The following is a 19545-nucleotide window of genomic DNA, read 5'->3' as shown; positions in this document are numbered from 1 at the left end:
TCTAATATTCACCATATTCCAACTGGTTTTACTTTTAAGCGGAACTTTCAATGCAAAACTATATAAAAATATACAGTTTCACGATAAACTTGAATTAATCACACATCAGACCAAATATGGTGAGTGGTCACAGTTTGGGTAATATAATTAGGGAAAACTTCAACCTTTGTTTTAGTGCACATACACGTGTTACACTCTTAAATTTAAAGGCTTTCTGGAAGAAGGCATTTTTATATTACTGTATCTGCCGCTGCAACTGTGATGTTCTGTTGAGGAATCAAGTCCAATTATTCTTGAGACTGATGGTGAAACAATCTTTAGTTGCTTTAACAAAGCTCGTCACTTCCTTTCGAAGTTTCATGAGGAAATTCCAAAAGATTACGTCAAAGTCTGTCCTCATATAGAGTTATATTCCTCTTGCAAAACTTGTTTTCAAAATGGCTAGGCCTTTTTCTTTTTCTTTGCATGCTTCTATAACAGAAGAACCCCTTCGGCTTTGGGAGTCTTGGGTCTATAAAAAGCTGTTTGAGTAGGAGAGAGGGATTAAAGGGTATAATTGTCAGTCTGAATAACCCAAAGGACAACTAGGTATTTTCAATAAAGCTAAATTTGGTTCTCCATCAAACTTTGGAAAAAGAATCTAGCAAATAGCCAATATATCCTCTCTCTCTCTCTCTCACACACACTCACACACACATACAGACATACTCTTTCTCCTAAATGCATATAAACCCTCACCTCAAGCTTCTCACGGAAAGCCACAAAACACTTATTTCCGTCACAAACATGGCAACCATTCCATCCACACACAACAAAGCTTTCTCCTTCAACTATCTCCAATCTCTTTCACAAATCCCTCATAGGCTTAGAAAGAGAATGCTAGCTACATGGACCCCAGACCAAGAGCTTAACCAAGTGAGGCTAAGGTCTGGTGCTGATATGAAGAGGAAACTTAGGTGGTATGATTTAGTAGCTCTTGGCATAGGTGGAATGCTTGGTGTTGGAGTTTTTGTCACCACTGGCCGTGTTGCCCGCAATGACTCTGGTCCTTCAGTATTCATATCCTATATCATAGCTGGAATATCAGCACTTCTGTCTTCTTTGTGTTACACTGAATTTTCAGTCCAGATTCCTGTTGCTGGCGGTGCCTTCAGTTACCTGAGAGTGACTTTTGGTATATATCATTACATTATAAGTTTATAACTCTTCTTTTTTATTGAAATGATTATAACATAGCAATAAATATCATCAACTTCTCCATTTCCATTCTTTATTTTGGAATGGTGTAGGAGAATTTGTGGGCTATTTTGCTGGAGCAAACATACTAATGGAGTATGTATTATCAAACGCCGCGGTGGCAAGAAGTTTTACGGAGTATGTATGCTCAGCCTTTGGAGTAAATGATCCCAACTCCTGGAGAGTGGAAGTTCATGGATTGCTAGAAGGCTATAACAAGTTGGATTTCATAGCTGTTGCCATTGTTCTTCTTCTCACTCTCTGTCTATGCCATAGGTTTGATCTCTTACTACCTTTTTGTTATGTACTTCAAAATTCTTTAATATTGTTTGCTACTATTTCTATTAATCTTAATGACAGGCCGGTTTTTGTAGCTAGATATTTCTTTAACAAGAGAATGGGAGAAGTGGGGGCATTTACTTTAGTTATCTGGTTATTAATGGCTTGGATAATTGGGTTTGGTTGTTGGACAGGAAGTGATTAGTGTTATTGGATATATGTTCATGGACAAGTTTTCTAATTTATTATTTGTTGTTACCAACTTATACCATTAATCTATTGTCAGTCTTTGTTTTTATTATGACCAAGCTAACAATAACTATTACACTTCTTATTATTTTTTATTCATTGTTGTTGAAGAATGAAGACAAAGTAAAAAGAAATTCTTACTATTGTTTCAGTGGATTTTGAAAGTGATGGATTTTTCATTTTGGGATTGCAGTACAAAGGAAAGCTCAATCTTGAACCTTATTATGACAATCTTCCATGTTGGTTTCTTTGGATTCATCATAATCATCGGTTTCTACAATGGGAGTGTTGATAACTTGGTGAAGCCAGGAGGGCTAGCTCCTTATGGTGTTAGAGGTGTGCTTGATGGAGCAGCTATAGTTTACTTCAGCTACATAGGCTATGACTCAGTTTCAACCTTGGCTGAAGAGATCCAAAACCCTCCTGTAAGCCTTCCAGTGGGGATCATCGGTTCTGTTCTTATTGTCTCGGCACTTTACTGCCTCATGGCCTTGGCTTTGTGTATGATGGTTCCTTACAATCAGGTCAATCATCTTAAACTTGATCAAACAAAACTCAAAATCCTGAAATATATATAGATGTGTCAAGTTTTTCTTAGTGGAACAATCTTGATAAATAATTGTATGGCATTCTTTTCGTATATGATGTATAGATAGCTGAAAAGGCATCATATTCAATGGCTTTTCAAAAAATTGGTTGGAAGTGGGCGGGGAATGTTGTTGGGGCAGGAGCAAGCTTGGGGATAGTAGCTTCTCTCTTGGTTGCCATGTTAGGCCAAGCCAGGTACCTATGTGTTATAGGAAGGGCCAGGCTAGTGCCATCCTGGCTATCTAAGGTGCATCCTTCAACAGGCACCCCATTGAATGCCACACTCTTTTTGGGTATGTGAATTTTTCCGAATTCTTAACTTCTTCATGAACGTTCTATGTTGTACTAACTCATTCACACTTCACAAAGAGTACATGACATGAGAATTAAGTGCTCTCCTTTTTCTTTCTCAACAAAAATGACATTTTATGGTGCATCCTTCATACGTCTGATACAACTAGTTTTCAGAATAAATTTCCTTCTCTTGTAACTAACTTAGCTCTTTCAATTCCCTAAAAGGGTGATGCAGTTTATACATTGACGAAACATTTAAAAATCACACTACCATCATGTCTGATATAGTTTGATTTTCTCTCCTTCCTCAAATTAATGAGGACACTTCCAATAATCAAATAATTTATTTATATCATTCAGTCAAACGAACCATATATTGTGATTGTGGTTATTACTGTTTTCTCTTAGCCTAGCATATCAGCTTGAAAAGAAAAAAATAACATAAAAGAAGGACTATATATTCAGTGTGGTAATTGAGTAATTTAGGAAGAAGAAATAAAGAAATAAAGAGATTTGATCTGTCTCCATGATTGTAGGAATTTGCACAGCATCGATAGCACTCTTCACAGACCTGGACATAGTGATTGAAATTATCTCCATCGGCACACTGTTGGTGTTCTACCTGGTGGCCAATGCTCTTATCTATAGAAAATATGTGATAACAAACAAAAATCCACCTTTCCGCACGCTGTTCTTCCTCTTCCTCCTTACATCAAGTGCAATAGGCTTCTCAATATCATGGAAACTGAAACAGCAATGGTGGGGTTTACCTCTATTTGGTGGGATCATAATCACCATTACAGCCTTCTTCCAGTACATGGTCCCTTGCCTTGGTCGGCCTAGTGTGTGGTCAGTGCCATTCATGCCTTGGCTAGCCGTCATATCTATTTTCCTTAATGTCTTCCTTATGACCACACTGAAGATGCTCTCATTCCAAAGGTTTGCTATATGGGCATGCTTGATTACTGTGTTCTATGTATTATATGGAGTTCATTCAACTTTTGAAGCAGAAGAGATGGAGATGGAGATGGCTGTAAATGAAGTGCCAGACCCATCTATCCAACTAACTAAGCTAGATGTTTAACAATTAAGTTCAATCAAAAGAAAATCTGTCTTTTCCTTTCATTGATTTCCTATTTTCTTTTTCACAGAATTCATCATATTGAGTACAATACCAATGATCATCAAACGACTACTCCAATATGATAAAAACATGGAAAAATACCTGAAAGGAAAAACGATTGAGAGAGAAAGATACCTTTATTATATCTTTCCTTTTGTTTTTTCTCCCTTTCATCCGAGTCATGGTTCTGATTCCATCGCCAGATGTGCGAGAGAGGTCAATAACATAAACTTTTGAAGAGTGGGAGGATGATTGAGTTCAGCCACCTACCATACAATGATATGAACCCAATATTGAATCTCTCGGAGGAAAAGCATAAGCCAACTCATTTTTCTTTGTCATTTGCTAGCTCACCCAAAATGGGCATGTTGTCAGCTAATACAACCATTTTCCCTTTGAATAATAAAGTCATCATCATCCCATAGAATAGAACCAAAAGCTTGAAAAAAGAATGACGTGACTTGTAACACCCCAATCTGGTATTGGAAAATTTTATGGATTTTGTCATGACATTTAAATAGATGTTTAAATTTAAATATGTGAGGTCTTTTTTATATGATAAAATTTTGAGATTTTTGGGTAAAAATTGATAATATTTCTCATATTTGGTGTAAATTTTCACAAATAATATCAAAACGGTTATTAATCGGACGAAATTTAAATGTTACACCATAGAAGCCACCTCTAGAATCTTATGTGATCTTGTGATCTATGTATACTTTATGTTGAGTTTATTTAATATTTACCGTGATTCGATAGATTTGTGTGCTTTGTATTGTGTTGGGTTTACCTAACGTTTAGTGTGATTCAATAAATTTATATGTTTTGTGTTTGTATCAGAAATATTTTGCGTTGAGTTTGTTCAATATTTGATGTGATTCGGTGTTAAACTTAACATGAATGTTAAGTTTTATTGAAAAATTCTGTAGATCTATTATAACATATAAATTAAGACATAATCTTAAAATTTATAAAACATCTTTTATAAAATAAAATCGTAAAAATTTCGAATCAAAATATACAAAACCTCATAAATGGAATGCGAGTATCACATGACTTATATACTACCTAGACGAGATATTAAGGTAAATACACACTGCCAAATGCCGATGGCCTTTTTGATTCTGAATATAAAGCAATGCAACTGTGAGAAATATTAACCTTTACAGCTGAAGTCAATAGTTAGTTTAATCTACTAGAAAAACCTTAACAGCTGAAGTCATAAACATTAATATAACCATACAAGATTGTACTGAAAACTACAGAATTTTCAATGATAAGAAAAATATTCATACAATTACATTATTTAGTGGGTCACATTATAAAGTTGTGATCTGTTCATATCGTTCATGATGCTGATTATTTGAGTTAGAAGGATCTTATATTTAGTGGGATCTGATGTAAAATACGCCTTTTTCAAGTACTTCTTTGCCCACTTTGATTGGTTAAAAGCAATCTTTTCTTCCTGGTGGCCTTCTTTCTTCTCATGGGTTCACATTTCATTATTTGCTTTCTATTGTCTCCTTTGCTCTCATTTACATTGAGAATGGTAAGCTGATTTTACTCTCTCGTCTTCATTGCCATCCTTGCATTGTCAAACGTTGGTGGAACGAACTATTATTTCATCCATGAACCTGAAACATATCATATATCTTCTCCTTTTCACTTCTGTATACGAATGTCTGTTCTTATCTTATAAACTGAATAAAACAACATGATGATGTCATATTTGTTAGCATTTCGGCTCCAACAAATGCTAAGCACACAAATCATACACCCAGAATTTGTGTTAGTTTTTTTGCTAGGAAAATCAAAATGCAATGTTGGAAATTGGAATGCTTCCCACGTCTGAAATAGCCAAGGGTGCAATTAGTGTTGGCATTGGGTCGGGTTCAAGGCGGGTTTTACTCCCCTCGAACCTGATCCGATTTTATGTATTATTAAATCAGAATCTGACTCTATTCGAAATTTTTTTTGTTTTTTCATACACAAATCCGATTTCGATCAGATACTATATAAATCATATATGATCCGATCCGATTCGAAATTAATAAAATATTATTTTTTAAATATAAATATTTAAAAATATCATTATATAAATATATATAAATAAAAAATTAAATAATTAATTAAAAAATAATTTTTTTATATAATATCGAGTCAGGTTTGCTTAAAACCCAAACCCGACCCAACCCAAAACTCAAATTTAAAAAAAAAAAAATCTGACCTCATAGGATTGAGTCGGATTAAAATCTATCGGGAACGGGTTGGATTGACGACCCTAGATACAATTTAGGGCAAGCCAAACTCTTGAAGGATTTGCAAATTTATCACGTAAGTTTCAATGTTTATATTATTAATTCATGTGACATGAATGTTGAAACACTTTTTAGAAATTGAGTTTGAAAATATACCTTTCAAATGAATTAATAAATAAAAGTTTAGACATTAAAATAGATTAAAACATTTTAAAAAAATTCGCCTCATTATTGAAAATGAAAGAAGATAAATGAACTGATAAATAAACTTAAAAAAAAAAAAAAACATGCTAAGGAATTTCAAAAATGGATTTTGGACATTGTAAAAAGCGTGCATTAAGGCGAATTTGTGATGAAAATTAGACTAAAATTGTGGAAATAAGTTGTGGAGAGACGTCTAAGAGAATTTAATCATGAAATACTAACAATAGAATAACGTATAAAAATTGTTAACCTAAATGTCTAATTCAAATCTAACATTACAACTTGTGAAAATTATTTGAATTTTGTATGTAAAAGTTCTTTTGACAAAATTTATCTCATCAATTTATTATTTTATCTTTTAACGAAGATTAAAATATTACATTACAAATTTCTTTGTTGGCAAATGCATAAGAGTAGTCCCATCTTTATTTTTTTTTTCTTTTGCATTTTCATCATAATTAATATTGTTACCCAAGTTCATGAAAATATAAGAATTCTATAAAAAAAAAAAATTTTAAATTAAAAAAAAAAAGACATGAAATCATAATAATTCTATAAAAGAATTGCATTTTTTTTTTCAAACTAGGATGCAAGAAATACTCGTGAATAAGTAATTACTTATACTTGAATTATAAAATATTTGAACTTCAAATACCAATTAAAGTCGAATTCGAGTATATTTTGTACTCGTGCAGCCCACAAGCTTAAATATTTTTTATTTTAATTCATTTTAAATATTACATGATACATAAAATCATATATAGTAAATCATTGAACCTAATCAAATCAAGTTTAAGTACACCTTTTTTTTTTCCCCTCACATTGAGCTTTGAGCATTAAAAAAAAGAAGCTCAATCAAGTCTTGTAGTTGATTTAACTTGGAACTCCAAATGTGTCCGCTTGACTTGTCACTTGATCACACCCATGATATGATGCTAATAGTTACTCCAGAAATGCTTGGAGTGGGTTGGGAATAGACTAAAACTAGAAAAAAAAAAATGCGAAGAAATAAGCATGTGTTTCTCACAATCAAATTACACTGGATATGCATCTCCAGATTCATGGTTTGGTTGTGGTTTTGGGCTTATCCCACTCTTCCTTGACTCCCATGCTTGTAAAGGGAAACTTATATGTGCAGAACAGACACCTTAAATAGTAAGAAGGATATCATCCAGGCACCATAAAATGCATATAAAGAACATAAGCAATGAACTCGACCCCTGAGCCTCTCATGTTGCACACTATATTTGTTCCAGGTCTAACAAACACCCATGGTCTTCAAACATTCAATATCAATGCATCAATAATTATAAAAAATAAAACAAAAATGTGCCATCAATGTTACAACCATTATCAAAGAAACCATCAAGTGCTGCTTTCTAAGATGAAAGAAAACACAGAGCATGCACACATACAGTTATATATGTAGTTATGTACTATATGTAGGGTTAAATATTGAAGAAATGTGCATTTCATATAAATCTAGTCATGACTAATTCAATCTAAGGAAAATGAATTGCATTTATTAAATCTAGTTACAGAAACTTAATCATGTTGTTTTTAGTCATAATACTTAATCCAGGATTAAAAGCCTTCACAAATTCACAGTGAACAGATCAAGGACACTGGCAAATTATGAGAGACAATCTCATTTTTGTTAAATTCCTCTTGATTTTGAATAAAAAAAGAGCATTAAACTAGGTTGCTCTGTTTCCAAAAACATTTTGGCCAACTTGGAAGATAACGTAGATGGTACTAGGTAAGTAAACTATACTATCTGAACATTAGGTGACACTATATCCACCTTTTTTTGTTATCATCTCCTTGCCATTCTTCAATCCCATTTCCATTCATGTTAGGCGACCGCAAGGTTGGTTTCTTTTTCCTTTTCTTCTTTTCCAACAACGCCTCAGCAAATGCATCAATGATCTTTTGTTGTGACTCAAGCATCATCTCATTATGCTTCATCTCCATCTCCATTCTCATCTTCTCAATCTCCTTCACCATCTCTATCTTCATCTTCTCCATCCTCACAAACCGTTCAGCCAACAACTTAATGGAGGAAACCATCTCCTCAACTGGATCCACACCCCTCTTGACTCCAGCACTACCATTCTTCGTCCCAAGCCCTGGCCTTGAACAAGAAGCTAATTCATTCAAACCCCCACAGTCTACACCTGGGTTAAAGCTCCTATCCACTCTACCACATTTATCCGGATGAAAACCTTGATGCACTGAATCCCAACCACCTGAAACTTTTGCTCCGAATCCCATTTCTTCATCAATGATATACTCTTCCAAATCATTATCATTATCATAATCACAATCTATATTAGGGCTACCATAATTCTTTGGCTTGAATCCAAGGTTCAAAAAGCTCCTATCACCTAAGGTCTTGAGAGGAAACTCTCCAACACTATCAACACCTTGACGAAAACTATGGTCAAAATCAACCATACAACCATGACCATCGCCGATTCTACCATCACTCTTAATTTTTTTAATTTCTTTAGCCATAAAATCCCTATTACCCTGCCATTTCACCCCATAACCAGCTCCAAATTTGTGATCAAAATCAAATTTTGAACCATACCCATCTCTAAAATCATGATCAAAACCAAGATTAGACCCAGAATTCCCATCAATCTTTTCACGATTCTTCAATTTCAAGCAAAACCCATCAAATACACTAACTTTATGATCAACAACATGATCTTGATCATCAGATCCAGCGACCGACGTCGATGCAAAATTCATAGCATCAAGCACAGGAAACATGTCCCAAGAAGAAGAGAACTTGCCTGGATTTTTAAGGCTCCGTTGCTTCTCCGCACGGTACCTCTTCCTCAGCTTCTCGATCTTATGCCGGCATTGAACGGACGATTTCGTAATCTCAGGATCAGATGCAGAAGAAACGGCGGCGGACACGGCATCCCAGTCAGATGCCTTCAGGTTCCCCCGTCGAAGAGCGAACCATTTCTCCTTGTAAGCCTCAACCAACGCCAGGGTTTCCTCCTTACTCCAGCACGGCGGCGGAACCCGCCGTTTCGCGGTGGCGGAGGAGGATTGTGGAGGAGGAGGAGGAGGAGAAGTTGCAGTTGACATTGCGAAGGTGGTGGTGTGTGTAGGATAAGGGAAAGAGAAGGGAGGCGTAAGTTAGCACAGATGGGGAGCATTTGTTTTTTGAGGGAGGGTCTGGAAGGGCAGTAAAGATGGAGGCAGTTGGTTGGTTACTTGGGTTGCCTGGAGAATGGGGGCGGCTAGCGTGCGCGAGGGGAGGGGTGGAGTGTGACGCGACAGCAAAACACGTATGACTTTTTTAAGGTTATAAGTAGAACTGTGGAAATGTAAGATACCGGCAATAAACACGCAAATGAAGTAGTTAACGTCCAGCTAATCAAAGTGGCTGAGGTGTGAGGGGGGCTGAGGCTGAGCCCACTCCCTCCATGTTTCTCTGTCAAAAAGAGACAGGGCGGAGGGGTTTGCGTTGGACTGACATTGTAGCTGATGGAGGTGCAGCGCCAGGTGTTGGGCACTTGGATTGGTATTGGATATAATTAAAAGTGGTCTCATTTCGGGCCTTTCGTATGTATAATGGACCGCCATTGATGAGGATACCATTGTTCCAACTTGTTGGAGTGCAGAACTTTTATTTCAATAATCAAAGTTAAATTTTGGTAGTCTCACGTATCTGAGAAAATACCATTGTTTTAATGTAAATATTTCTAACTAGTAAATGATGTTGCCATTGTTTATCCTACTTCATTTTGATTGGGGCACCCATAACTTTATGCTTCAAAATTCTATTTAATTTCTATAGATTGAAGTTATGTGCTTTATGCTTTGATCAGCTTTTAGTTTCTTGATGTTCCTGCTTGTATATGTAGTCAATGCTTGAAAGTTCCATAAACCCCCCCCCCCCTTTTGTAATAATGAATAGATCAAGCAGCAGTCTAATGCAGGGCCTTCGCCTTGCTTTCAGTACGAGCAGTGACAAATGCCATTTTGGCTATTGACTATTGCGGGAGATCCAGATATCCTAAAAGTTCTTGTTCCGCCACAGGCCAACACCATAACGAGACAGTTCTTTACAGTCCATAGTTTTGGAACCATGCAAAAGAGTAAACGACCAAGTTGGTTTGCCAATTCTGATATTAGAGTTCAGACTGTGAACGTCACGGGAGTTTCCGTTTTAAAACTCTGCCCTTCAGACCTCAACATTCAGTATGAGATTATGGATTTGTTGGTTCAATATTGTTTTCTAGGATGTTCTGCATTCAGCGGTGTCAAAATATGTTAGAAATATCTTTGAATTGAGAAAGATTATGCTGTTGCGTGAAAGTGAAAGGGAGAAGAAAAAGAAGTCAAAAAGGTATGGACCCACTGAGGATTGGGGTTTTGAACCCGACGTGAATCGAACACGCAACCTTCTGATCTGGAGTCAGACGCGCTACCATTGCGCCACGGATCCGTTTGTACCATTATTCCTAGAAAAATTTATATCATTATCATCAAATTCCACAAACAGACAAACTGGAAGGGGCATCTGGCTTTCTTCTCTGTTTATAGGATCCTTTATTACTTAGTTTTATGTGAAGGAAAACTCAATGCATGGGATTTAAGATTTTTTCCTAAATATCTAAGCACCTCATCATGTGAACCGAATATTCTTTGTTCTAATAAACGTTGAAAGCTACATTGAGCGCGTGGTGGTTAAAACATTACCAGCTCACTCATTGTCCCATTCTTCTAGTCAATTGACATCCTTCGAAGTATATCCTAGTTTGGCCTACCTTGTCCGATTTGTCAAATTTGTAGGGCATAGCAAATTTTCAATAATCGTACCAAAAGAAGCCATAAATAGAAGTTGGCACGCACAATGACCATGCAATTGAAGCCTCACGATTGGGTTTTCAAGTGTTTTTTTTTTTTTTTCCCTCTTGGGTGGGTGTTCAAGTTTGAAAAACCAACATCCTTTGCCACTGCTTTTATCCAACGTAAAATGAAGAACAGAGATGACCAATTCTATATATAAAAATCCATACACAATCTCACAAAGTCACGGACAACCTGATAAGTATCAAAGGAGAAGAAAAGTTCACAGCTCCCTCTGGGAAGGGAAGTTATTTATAGTAGTACAAAAAGCTCTCTCCTTTGCAAAAACCAGACAATGAAAACAAAAATTAACTAAATAACTATTCTCAACAGAATCAACTAACTGTTGACTGGTTTATTCCAAAGAACTACTAATTAACTGTGTTCCCGGTGAGAAGTTCCTTAGCAGACTTGAGCCTTCTCTTCCTCAACCTCTCTGATATGGCAAAGGCTAGCTCTAATGACTGTGAGGCATTCAACCTAGGGTCACAATGTGTATGATACCGAGAGTTCAAGTCATCAAAGGTCACAGTCTTTGACCCTCCTATGCACTCTGTTACGTTCTGCCCCGTCATCTCCAGATGAACTCCTCCAGGGTAGCTCCCTTCTTGTTCATGAACATCGAAGAATGCCCTCAACTCAGACTGAGAACAATGTAAAAGAGAAAAAAAAAAAAAAAACTCATTTAGGCTTATTATGATCCAAAAATGGTTCCTAAAAAACGTAAGTTCCAAAGTTCTTACCCTGATTGCATCAAATGGACGAGTTTTGAGGCCACATGGAGCTTTTATTGTGTTTCCATGCATGGGATCGCTCACCCAGGTGACAATAAGCCCAGCCTGGCGCACAGCCTTAATAAGATGTGGAAGCTTTACCCGCATATTATCGGCTCCCATGCGGGTGATTATTGTCAGTCTTCCAGGTTTGTTCCGAGGGTTCAGAATTTCACACAATTGTACAAGTTCCTTTGGGTCCATCTTATCACTCACCTACATGATGCATATAGATAATCAGCAATAAAAAATGTACTATTAAAAAATAACACAACTAAAACCATGTCAAGCTTTTTTCTCCGCTGTCACTGATTAAAGAAAAAGAAAAACTATGGTTAGGTTTACTAAAACTTGAAACTGACATGCACTTGAGCTTCACCTACACAAATCAACTAAGCTTACTCAACAACTTTAAAATTTACAGCAACCAAAAATGTACTATTCAAAAATAACACAACTAAAACTATGTCAAGCTTTTTTCTCTGCTGTCACCGATTAAAGAAAAAGAAAAACTATGGTTAGGTTTACTAAAACTTGAAACTGACATGCACTTGAGCTTCACCTACACAAATCAAATAAGCTTACTCAACAACTTTAAAATTTACAATAATGAAATCCTCAACTTAATTGTTCACTACATTTATGGTTTGATATTTTGACGCTAAAAACTAAGAAGTATAAATTATCTAAAACTTGAGTTGCACAGTTCCATACTCAAATAGGAACAACTGAGCCTACTCAATCACTTCAAGTACCCAATACATGAAAGCTTGAAGCCTTCAACTTCATGAACTAACTCTTGTCAGTAGACACAGCTGAACCAAGGTTTCACTATGAAGTTCCAGAACAAGGGTTGATGCCATGATGAATCTCAAAACAAGCAAAAGTCATACAATTGTTTAAGCGTGTTCAAATGCACAGATGGCATACTTACTAATCAAACTAATTACCAGATGAGTGTTAACTTCCCAACAACAGTTTGAATTCAATTAACAGATGGTTCTCTATTGGAATCAAAATTAAGGTTCTTAGCTAACATTAAGCTCCATTTTAATAGCAAGGAGACAAAAGCATATGAAACTTAAACCCGCTTGCCCATCAACATAATAGTATCCATTACCTCTTACCAGTGTAGAATAAACTACTGCTATACTAATGATAATTAAAAAAAAGACCGTTAAAAGAGCTCTTACTCACTGTCAAAATAGTGTAACAGGAATGTGATCATTATCTAAACAAATCTTATAAACAATTGGCAATGCTTTTAGATTCTTAAAGATTATAAATTTATAAGCACCATTTACCTTTATGCCGAGAGGATTGGATATACCCCGGAGAAATTCAACATGTGCTCCATCTAATTGCCGAGTCCTCTCACCTACCCAAAGCATGTGAGCAGAACAATCATAATAGAGGCCAGTCGTTGAATCCTCTCTGGTCAAGGCTTGCTCATATGGTAAATGGAGGCATTCATGGGACGTCCAAAAATCAACTGTGTTCATTAAAGGGTCATCAATAGTAAACCCAGCCGCAGCCATGAATCCCAGAGCTTCATCAACTCTTTGCGCGAGCTCCATGTACCTAATTATAAATCAAAGTCAGATTCTAAAGCAAACAACAAGAAACAAGCCTAAGGCCTGAATAAGAGATTCAAAAGTTAAGAATTTACCTGTCTCCTTGTTCACTATGTCTAACAAAATCGAGATTCCATAGAGAAACTCTTTGCATAGCGGCATAACCACCAGTAGCAAATGCTCTGAGGAGATTCAATGTACCAACAGATTGAAGATAAGCTCTAATCAGCCTTTGAGGGTCAGGAACTCTAGATTTCTCATCAAAAGCATCACCATTTATGTTATCTCCTCGATAACTCGGTAACTTAACTCCATCTTTTACCTCAAATGGGTCTGACCTTGGCTTTGCAAATTGCCCTGCCATCCTCCCAACCTATTACAGCAATCAGGAAAAAAAAAGTCAAAGTTTAAACTTTTTGTCTTAAAAAGGGTCAAATTTAGCTAGAGAAAGTTGGGATTTTGTTAAACAAACAGACAGTGATGACAGGTATTTGGGCACCAAACATCAGGACAATTCCCATCTGCAAAAGGACTCTGAAAGTGTCTCTGATGTTGGTTCCATTGAATTCTTTGAAACTCTCTGCACAGTCACCGCCCTGTAACAGAAACGCTTTCCCAAGGGCAGCGTTTGCTATCTTATCCTCCAACTTTCTCGCCTCCCCGGCGAACACAATTGGCGGGAACGACCCGATTGTTTTGAGTACCGACTCGAGCTCATCGGCGTCCGGGTATTCAGGAAGTTGGAGGGCCCGTTTTGACTTCCAGGAATCGAGAGACCAGTGCGTTTGACCAGTGGCGGGAGAAGAAAAGGAGGCGGAAACGCAAGCGATAACGGCGGGGTTGGGTGTTTGGGTGACGTGGAGGGTTGGGATTGGAGGGGAGAGGGGGAGGCGGGTGGTGGCACCGACTAAAGAGGGTTTTGGGGCGGTGAGATTAGCAGAGCCTGAGAATGCGACCGCCATGTTTTTCAGTGTTGGGGGCAGAGAGTGTGTGACGGAGGATGTGGAAAATGGACAGTAGAAAAGAAAGATTCTTTTTAACGGATTTTCTGATTGATGCTTTTGCCTTTGCCCCTTAAAATGACTCCCAAACGACAGCGTGTTATGCTGAATTTGTTGGGTTGATTGAATTGGGTAGAGATGATTGATGGAATAATGTTGCGTTACCAATTCTATGATCAACTTTATCTCTCGTCTTTTTATATAAAAAAATCACAGTTCTAAGAAAACATCATCTACATTACTGTTAAATGTCAACTTTTAAGAGCATATCTTACGCTTTTTTTTTTTTTTTTATAATTATGATTAAGTATATCTCAATTCTCAAATGTTGTTATCAGACAGAGAAGAGATGGCTGGACAGGAAATGGCTAAAAAGTTAATAATTGTAACAAAATTGCACACAGATTTAAGAGAAAACTCAAATAGACATCCAACAACAATAACAACATGGTACCAATAATTTAATGAATCTTGACTGTGATAAAAAGCAAAAAAAAAATGGGGAAAGTTTTGAACTATATATGATTCAAATGATGGATCAGTATCACAACAAGGTTGGATACTTTGCATCGAGGAAATCTCTTAGAGTCTGGGCAGCTTTTCGACCACCCATTAGTTCAGCTAGCTTCTCCATGGGAAGAAGTGCAAGTTCAGCCAAGCTCTTACATCCATCCATTATAGCCCTGTAGTTAGAGTCTGTCACTCCTGGGAGACGTCTCAGAAACTCAACAGCAGATGTGTTGTAGTTTTCAGCTCTGTAACAGAGAGAAATAGTCAGTTAAGTTTCTTATACTGAAAGATAAAGGGAAGGTAAAAAAAGAACACACAGCTTACCTAACATCATTTTCTATGAAACCCTCTTCCGAGGGTACACCAACTCTCATTGCCTTTGCCTCATCAGGTTCATCCTGATTTGTCTTGAGAGAAGCAAATATTTCAGCAGTTGCATGCAAGCTGCGAGACCAGATGATTCGTAGGCGGGGGAAATGAAGTACAAGTAATGACAGTTTGGATATGATATTATTTGGTGTCACATCATCACCAAGATCACTAGCAGACTGCATACACCAATCGAATATACATTCAAGGCTAACCCACTGCCTTTCTATTTTATCATATTCAACCATCTTATAAAATTTAGTTCAGGTTACCTGAAATGAAAAGCTTTTGTCTTGTGAAAACTCAATTAGAAGAACAGGTATTCGATAATAACGAGCCATAGTCTCCACTTGGTGGTAGAGACGGCCTGATGTGAAACTCATAAAAAGATCTTGAATGCTTTTCCTTTCAACACAAATAAGTGGTGAGAGAACATAATCGCCAACTTCTAAGGTTACTGGGATTATGTGCATGCCCTTCTGGTGAAGAACATTTGGAAGACTACTCATGAACTCCCTCATGTCCACTATTACCTGCAAAGATGCAAATCCTAAATGAAACAAATTTTCTAGCAAGCAAACAAGGGAAAGTACTTAGGAGAGGAACAATATCACCCACCTGCATTTCTTTCTCAGCTTCCTTTCTTCCACCTGCCTTTCTGGTGATTGAGTTCTGGGAACTTGAACCTTGTAGCTCTGAGGTAGAATTTAAACCAAGGCGGAATCCATTCTGAAAAAAAAAGGTAATACATAACATACAGGGCAGAGAAATAAGAAATCAATAATTAAAAAAATATATACTCATTCACATTCTATGCTAAATACTTAAGTAAATTATCCATTAACTTTTAGCATTATGCAGTTTATCAATGCTTTATCACCCAAAAGGAATGACTGTCAGAATAGCCACCTCTTCAGATGACACAGAACTACAGTATATCATACCTGATCAACTGGGATCATCATCATTGATTTCTGCCTGATCAGAGATTCAAATGCTCCATTTTCTCTACGAATACTTGCTTCAAACTTTTGGACTTCAGTAGAAGCTTCATAAAAAAGAAAATAGACTTTCAACTTTTTTCCAGGATTTTCTGCTTTGTAGACTTCAATCTCCCTAACAAAAGTCATATCTGGATGGTAAACAATAATTACAGAGGGCCTCAAAACATCTAGTATTGGCTGATCTCTCTCCAGAGCATGAAAGTGAACTGGTGGCAATTGCTTAGAGCTGTGTGTTTTTGTATCATCAATCCTGTCAATATGCATCCTAGGAACCCCATTGCCAAAAGTAGGGTTAATTTCGTTTCTTTGGCCTTCATTTTCTGAACCAGAAATTTCAGGTCTATCATCTGTTGCTACCTCAGTATTATTGGAGCCATCTTTATTCCTAGAATGCCGTGTATTTGCGGGGCCTTTTTTAATCCTTCCTCTTCCCTTTCCTTTCCCATATCCTCTGCTGCCAACTTGAGGTGCAGGATCATCTGCAGAATCATTTTCCTTTTCAGCCTGATTTCCTTTTATCTCTGATGCTGCTGCTAATAACGCTTCATGTTCCAGCTTACATGCACTACTAGCTTCTGCATTCTGGGCAGGTGTTACAGGAACAATACCATCAAGAATCCCATAACCTTTAGGAGTTTTTTTAGGTTTTTTCTTCTGAGGTGTTTGCATGCTGCGCAGTTCTACTTTGCTTAAGAGGTACTTCTGCCATTCATCCCTCATGACCTTCAAAAGAAAATATGCAGTGTCAATTTTAAATACACAGACCTGAAAACCATTATAGTCAATTGCAGTTTAGATACTAGAACAGCAATAGCATAACCACCACCACTCCCCCCACCCCAAACTCAAAAAAGGATTTTCTAGGTTAAAGCTTCTATCCACTAAAGTGAAATGCTATGAGAAAATTAGTTCCATAAATAATTTTATTAATTTGGAAAGCAACAAAATGCCTAAAAGAGCGCCAAAATAACATAGAAATAAAGGTTATTGTAATTTACTAAAAGAAAATAATAAAACCTTCTGCGGGCTGTTAGTGATGCAATCTTCAAGTTGCATGCATGAGCGCTCATCTTTGCATGCCACCAAAATTATACCATTATTGTCCTCTTCAACATCCAACAAAGGTTCTCCTGAAGAAGCTTGCTTTTGTCTTTCCTCTTCTATCTCTTCAAGGACCTCCTATGAAAAAATATTTAAATTATAAAAGGGAAGAACAGATGTGAAGACTACTGCTACATCATAAGTATTTTAATTTTTATAATACATAAACTGTAAGCAGAAACATCATCCCAGATCCAAATGACTGGAGTAAGCATGCAGAAAACATACAGCAACAGATAATAATAGAACTCACTAACTCACACGTAACACCTTCCACTTTGGAGACTCTTCCAAAACTTCTTCAAGCACTACTCCATTATTTGTACTTATTGAAGTATCAGCAATTCCTACATGCACAATTGTTAAGCGAGAAAGGTTAGAGCATCAAAAGCTTCTAAATGAAATTTTTATTTTGGGTATGCCATGGTGTAGAAATTCACAAACAGCAGAACAAATTCAACTCACCTCCATCATTATTATTGCCATCCTCCTTCAGTTTTCTCTTTTTGCCAGACACTTTCTTATTAGGATTCTTAATTTTGGTACCATCTGACCGTGCAAAACGATAAACTCGCCTCTTTGCATAGTCAAATATCTTATAACTGGACTCTGCAAATATCCAAACAGACCGAAAACTCTCTGACACTCTAAGCGTATCCAAATACTTCAAATAACTCACTGCATCATACCTACCCAAACAAATATATTAAAAATCAATCCCCAAAGTTCATAACAAAACCCTTAAGCTATCAACTCAAATGCATTACAAAACCATAATTAAAATGTATTTGGTTCACAACAAAACCCTTCAACTATCAGCTCAAATGCATTAAAAACCATAATTAACATGCACTGCATCATACCTACCCAAACAAATATATTAAAAATCAATCCCCAAAGTTCATAACAAAACCCTTAAGCTATCAACTCAAATGCATTACAAAACCATAATTAAAATGTATTTGGTTCACAACAAAACCCTTCAACTATCAACTCAAATGCATTAAAAACCATAATTAACATGTATTTGGATGTAGAAAGAAAAGGGGTCTTTTTCTTTAGTACCTAACAAGATAATCCAACAACTTCCTCAAAGTTTTCAAATCCGAAACGAGCTGCTTCGTCTTCTTCCCCAAAGTATGCCAAATGGGATCCAATTGTCTCCTCACAATCTCATCAAATGACTTAAACAACCCATTCTCCACCGTCAGATCCTCAACATCAACCTTATTAGTCTTCCTCATTTCCTTCAAACAAGCATCCATGACTTCCACAATAGCTTTTTGAATCCCCAACATGTATTTACTCATTGGCACCCTTATATCCACCACTTCCGGCGGATCCCTCTCCAATTCCTCCGATACATTCACTTGAAACCTTGGCCAAAGATGAAGCCTTTTAATGAACAAACCCTTCATTATCCTCTCCGTTTTCGCAAACCCAGAAACCATAGAGTGAGGCTTGTCTGAAAACGCGTAAACTGAAGCATTTTTATTGAAAATTTTGATAATTCTCACAATGAAAGATTCAGTTGAGCTTTCAGAGAGTGAATGGGCATTGAGGAAAACGACACCGGAAATTAAGGAAGTTTGGGCCTTTTCGGTTAAGAGGTCGACGATGAGGATACGAGGGGAGAGGAGGAGGATTCGATTGGAGGAATAGAGGGAAAGGCGGTTAGAGGAAGGGAGATCGGCCGTGATTTCGGAGAGAGGGAGGTTGGGGGAGAGGGAAAGGAGGAGAGATTTGAGGGAGGGGGAGAGTTGAGGGGAGTGGAGGAGGAGGAGGGAGCCGTTGGATTGGGAGCGAAGAGAGAGGAAAGAAGAGAGGAGTTTTGGGAGGCAAAGGCCGGAGGAAAGGATTACGACTCCACCGTTTGGGTCTTCGAGGATGTCGGAGACTATCTGTTCGTGGAATTTTAGGACCATTTTAGGACTAGGGTTTGGCGGGAAGGAGGGCGGAGACGTTGGGGCGGAAGAATTGGAGGGGGTTTACGTTTACTTTGAATGCAGTGGCAAAAAATCAAATGTGAAAGGTTGGTCTAAACGCTGTCGTTTGGCACTCGGCCTTTGGGCTGGCTTCCAGTATTTCCTTTGACCTTTCCTTGCTT

The 19545-nt window shown here is 37.2% G+C and overlaps 4 protein-coding genes and 1 non-coding gene across 6 annotated transcripts; 1 reads left to right on the top strand and 4 right to left on the bottom strand.

Moving 5' to 3' along the window:
• The first annotated feature begins 201 nt into the window (after positions 1 to 201).
• Positions 202 to 3909, top strand: LOC111290600 (cationic amino acid transporter 6, chloroplastic-like). The gene is made up of 5 exons (XM_022881977.2): positions 202 to 1174; positions 1290 to 1512; positions 1958 to 2288; positions 2417 to 2645; positions 3183 to 3909. Exons 1-5 carry the CDS (start codon positions 721 to 723, stop codon positions 3728 to 3730), a joined length of 1785 nt encoding a protein of 594 aa, XP_022737712.2. The 5' UTR covers positions 202 to 720; the 3' UTR covers positions 3731 to 3909.
• A 3825-nt stretch (positions 3910 to 7734) lies between these two features.
• On the bottom strand, positions 7735 to 10069 carry LOC111291169 (uncharacterized). The gene has a single exon (XM_022882791.2). The coding sequence runs from the start codon at positions 9334 to 9336 to the stop codon at positions 8026 to 8028; it is 1311 nt and encodes a 436-aa protein (XP_022738526.2). The 5' UTR covers positions 9337 to 10069; the 3' UTR covers positions 7735 to 8025.
• Positions 10070 to 10630: 561 nt separating this feature from the next.
• TRNAW-CCA (transfer RNA tryptophan (anticodon CCA)) lies at positions 10631 to 10702 on the bottom strand. The gene has a single exon. It is a non-coding gene; the product is annotated as a tRNA-Trp (tRNA).
• A 532-nt stretch (positions 10703 to 11234) lies between these two features.
• On the bottom strand, positions 11235 to 14621 carry LOC111289404 (phospho-2-dehydro-3-deoxyheptonate aldolase 2, chloroplastic-like). The gene is made up of 5 exons (XM_089767570.1): positions 13930 to 14621; positions 13549 to 13826; positions 13184 to 13460; positions 11850 to 12095; positions 11235 to 11750 (listed from the first exon to the last, which is right to left on the bottom strand). The coding sequence occupies exons 1-5, from the start codon at positions 14413 to 14415 to the stop codon at positions 11478 to 11480; spliced, it is 1560 nt and encodes a 519-aa protein (XP_089623696.1). The 5' UTR covers positions 14416 to 14621; the 3' UTR covers positions 11235 to 11477.
• Positions 14622 to 14808: 187 nt separating this feature from the next.
• UVH1 (Restriction endonuclease, type II-like superfamily protein) lies at positions 14809 to 19450 on the bottom strand. Of its 2 annotated transcripts, none has more exons than XM_089767569.1 (9): positions 18504 to 19442; positions 17904 to 18127; positions 17700 to 17785; positions 17355 to 17516; positions 16278 to 17060; positions 15952 to 16062; positions 15606 to 15866; positions 15289 to 15512; positions 14809 to 15209 (listed from the first exon to the last, which is right to left on the bottom strand). In XM_089767569.1, exons 1-9 carry the CDS (start codon positions 19361 to 19363, stop codon positions 14999 to 15001), a joined length of 2922 nt encoding a protein of 973 aa, XP_089623695.1. In that variant the 5' UTR covers positions 19364 to 19442; the 3' UTR covers positions 14809 to 14998. The 2 variants fall into 2 exon arrangements, 1 of the variants encoding a protein (XP_089623695.1); XR_016346131.1 differs by having other exon boundaries at positions 15072 to 15209; positions 15289 to 15408; positions 18504 to 19450.
• Positions 19451 to 19545: the final 95 nt, after the last annotated feature.

This window comes from Durio zibethinus, chromosome 11 (genome assembly GCF_047325235.1).
Source record: "Durio zibethinus cultivar Kanyao isolate XHJ-2024 chromosome 11, ASM4732523v1, whole genome shotgun sequence".
Classification (NCBI taxonomy): Eukaryota; Viridiplantae; Streptophyta; class Magnoliopsida; order Malvales; family Malvaceae; genus Durio; species Durio zibethinus.
The sequence above is the reverse complement of the archived record's forward strand: the minus strand, read 5'-3'. Positions and strand labels throughout refer to the sequence as shown.

Excerpts from the sequence above, each read along its gene's own strand:
- LOC111289404 (XM_089767570.1), bottom strand. The coding sequence starts at position 14,415 with ATGGCGGTCGCATTCTCAGGCTCTGCTAATCTCACCGCCCCAAAACCC. Across the intron at positions 13,461-13,548 it reads CATAGTGAACAAGGAGACAG|GTACATGGAGCTCGCGCAAA; the intron begins GTAAATTCTTAA and ends ATTTATAATTAG. Across the intron at positions 12,096-13,183 it reads CCAATCCTCTCGGCATAAAG|GTGAGTGATAAGATGGACCC; the intron begins GTAAATGGTGCT and ends TGCATCATGTAG.
- LOC111290600 (XM_022881977.2), top strand. The coding sequence starts at position 721 with ATGCATATAAACCCTCACCTCAAGCTTCTCACGGAAAGCCACAAAACA. Across the intron at positions 1,513-1,957 it reads ACTCTCTGTCTATGCCATAG|TACAAAGGAAAGCTCAATCT; the intron begins GTTTGATCTCTT and ends TTGGGATTGCAG. Across the intron at positions 2,646-3,182 it reads GAATGCCACACTCTTTTTGG|GAATTTGCACAGCATCGATA; the intron begins GTATGTGAATTT and ends CCATGATTGTAG.
- UVH1 (XM_089767569.1), bottom strand. The coding sequence starts at position 19,363 with ATGGTCCTAAAATTCCACGAACAGATAGTCTCCGACATCCTCGAAGAC. Across the intron at positions 17,061-17,354 it reads TCACTAACAGCCCGCAGAAG|GTCATGAGGGATGAATGGCA; the intron begins GTTTTATTATTT and ends TTTCTTTTGAAG. Across the intron at positions 15,513-15,605 it reads ACAAAAGCTTTTCATTTCAG|TCTGCTAGTGATCTTGGTGA; the intron begins GTAACCTGAACT and ends TGGTGTATGCAG.
- LOC111291169 (XM_022882791.2), bottom strand. The coding sequence starts at position 9,336 with ATGTCAACTGCAACTTCTCCTCCTCCTCCTCCTCCACAATCCTCCTCC.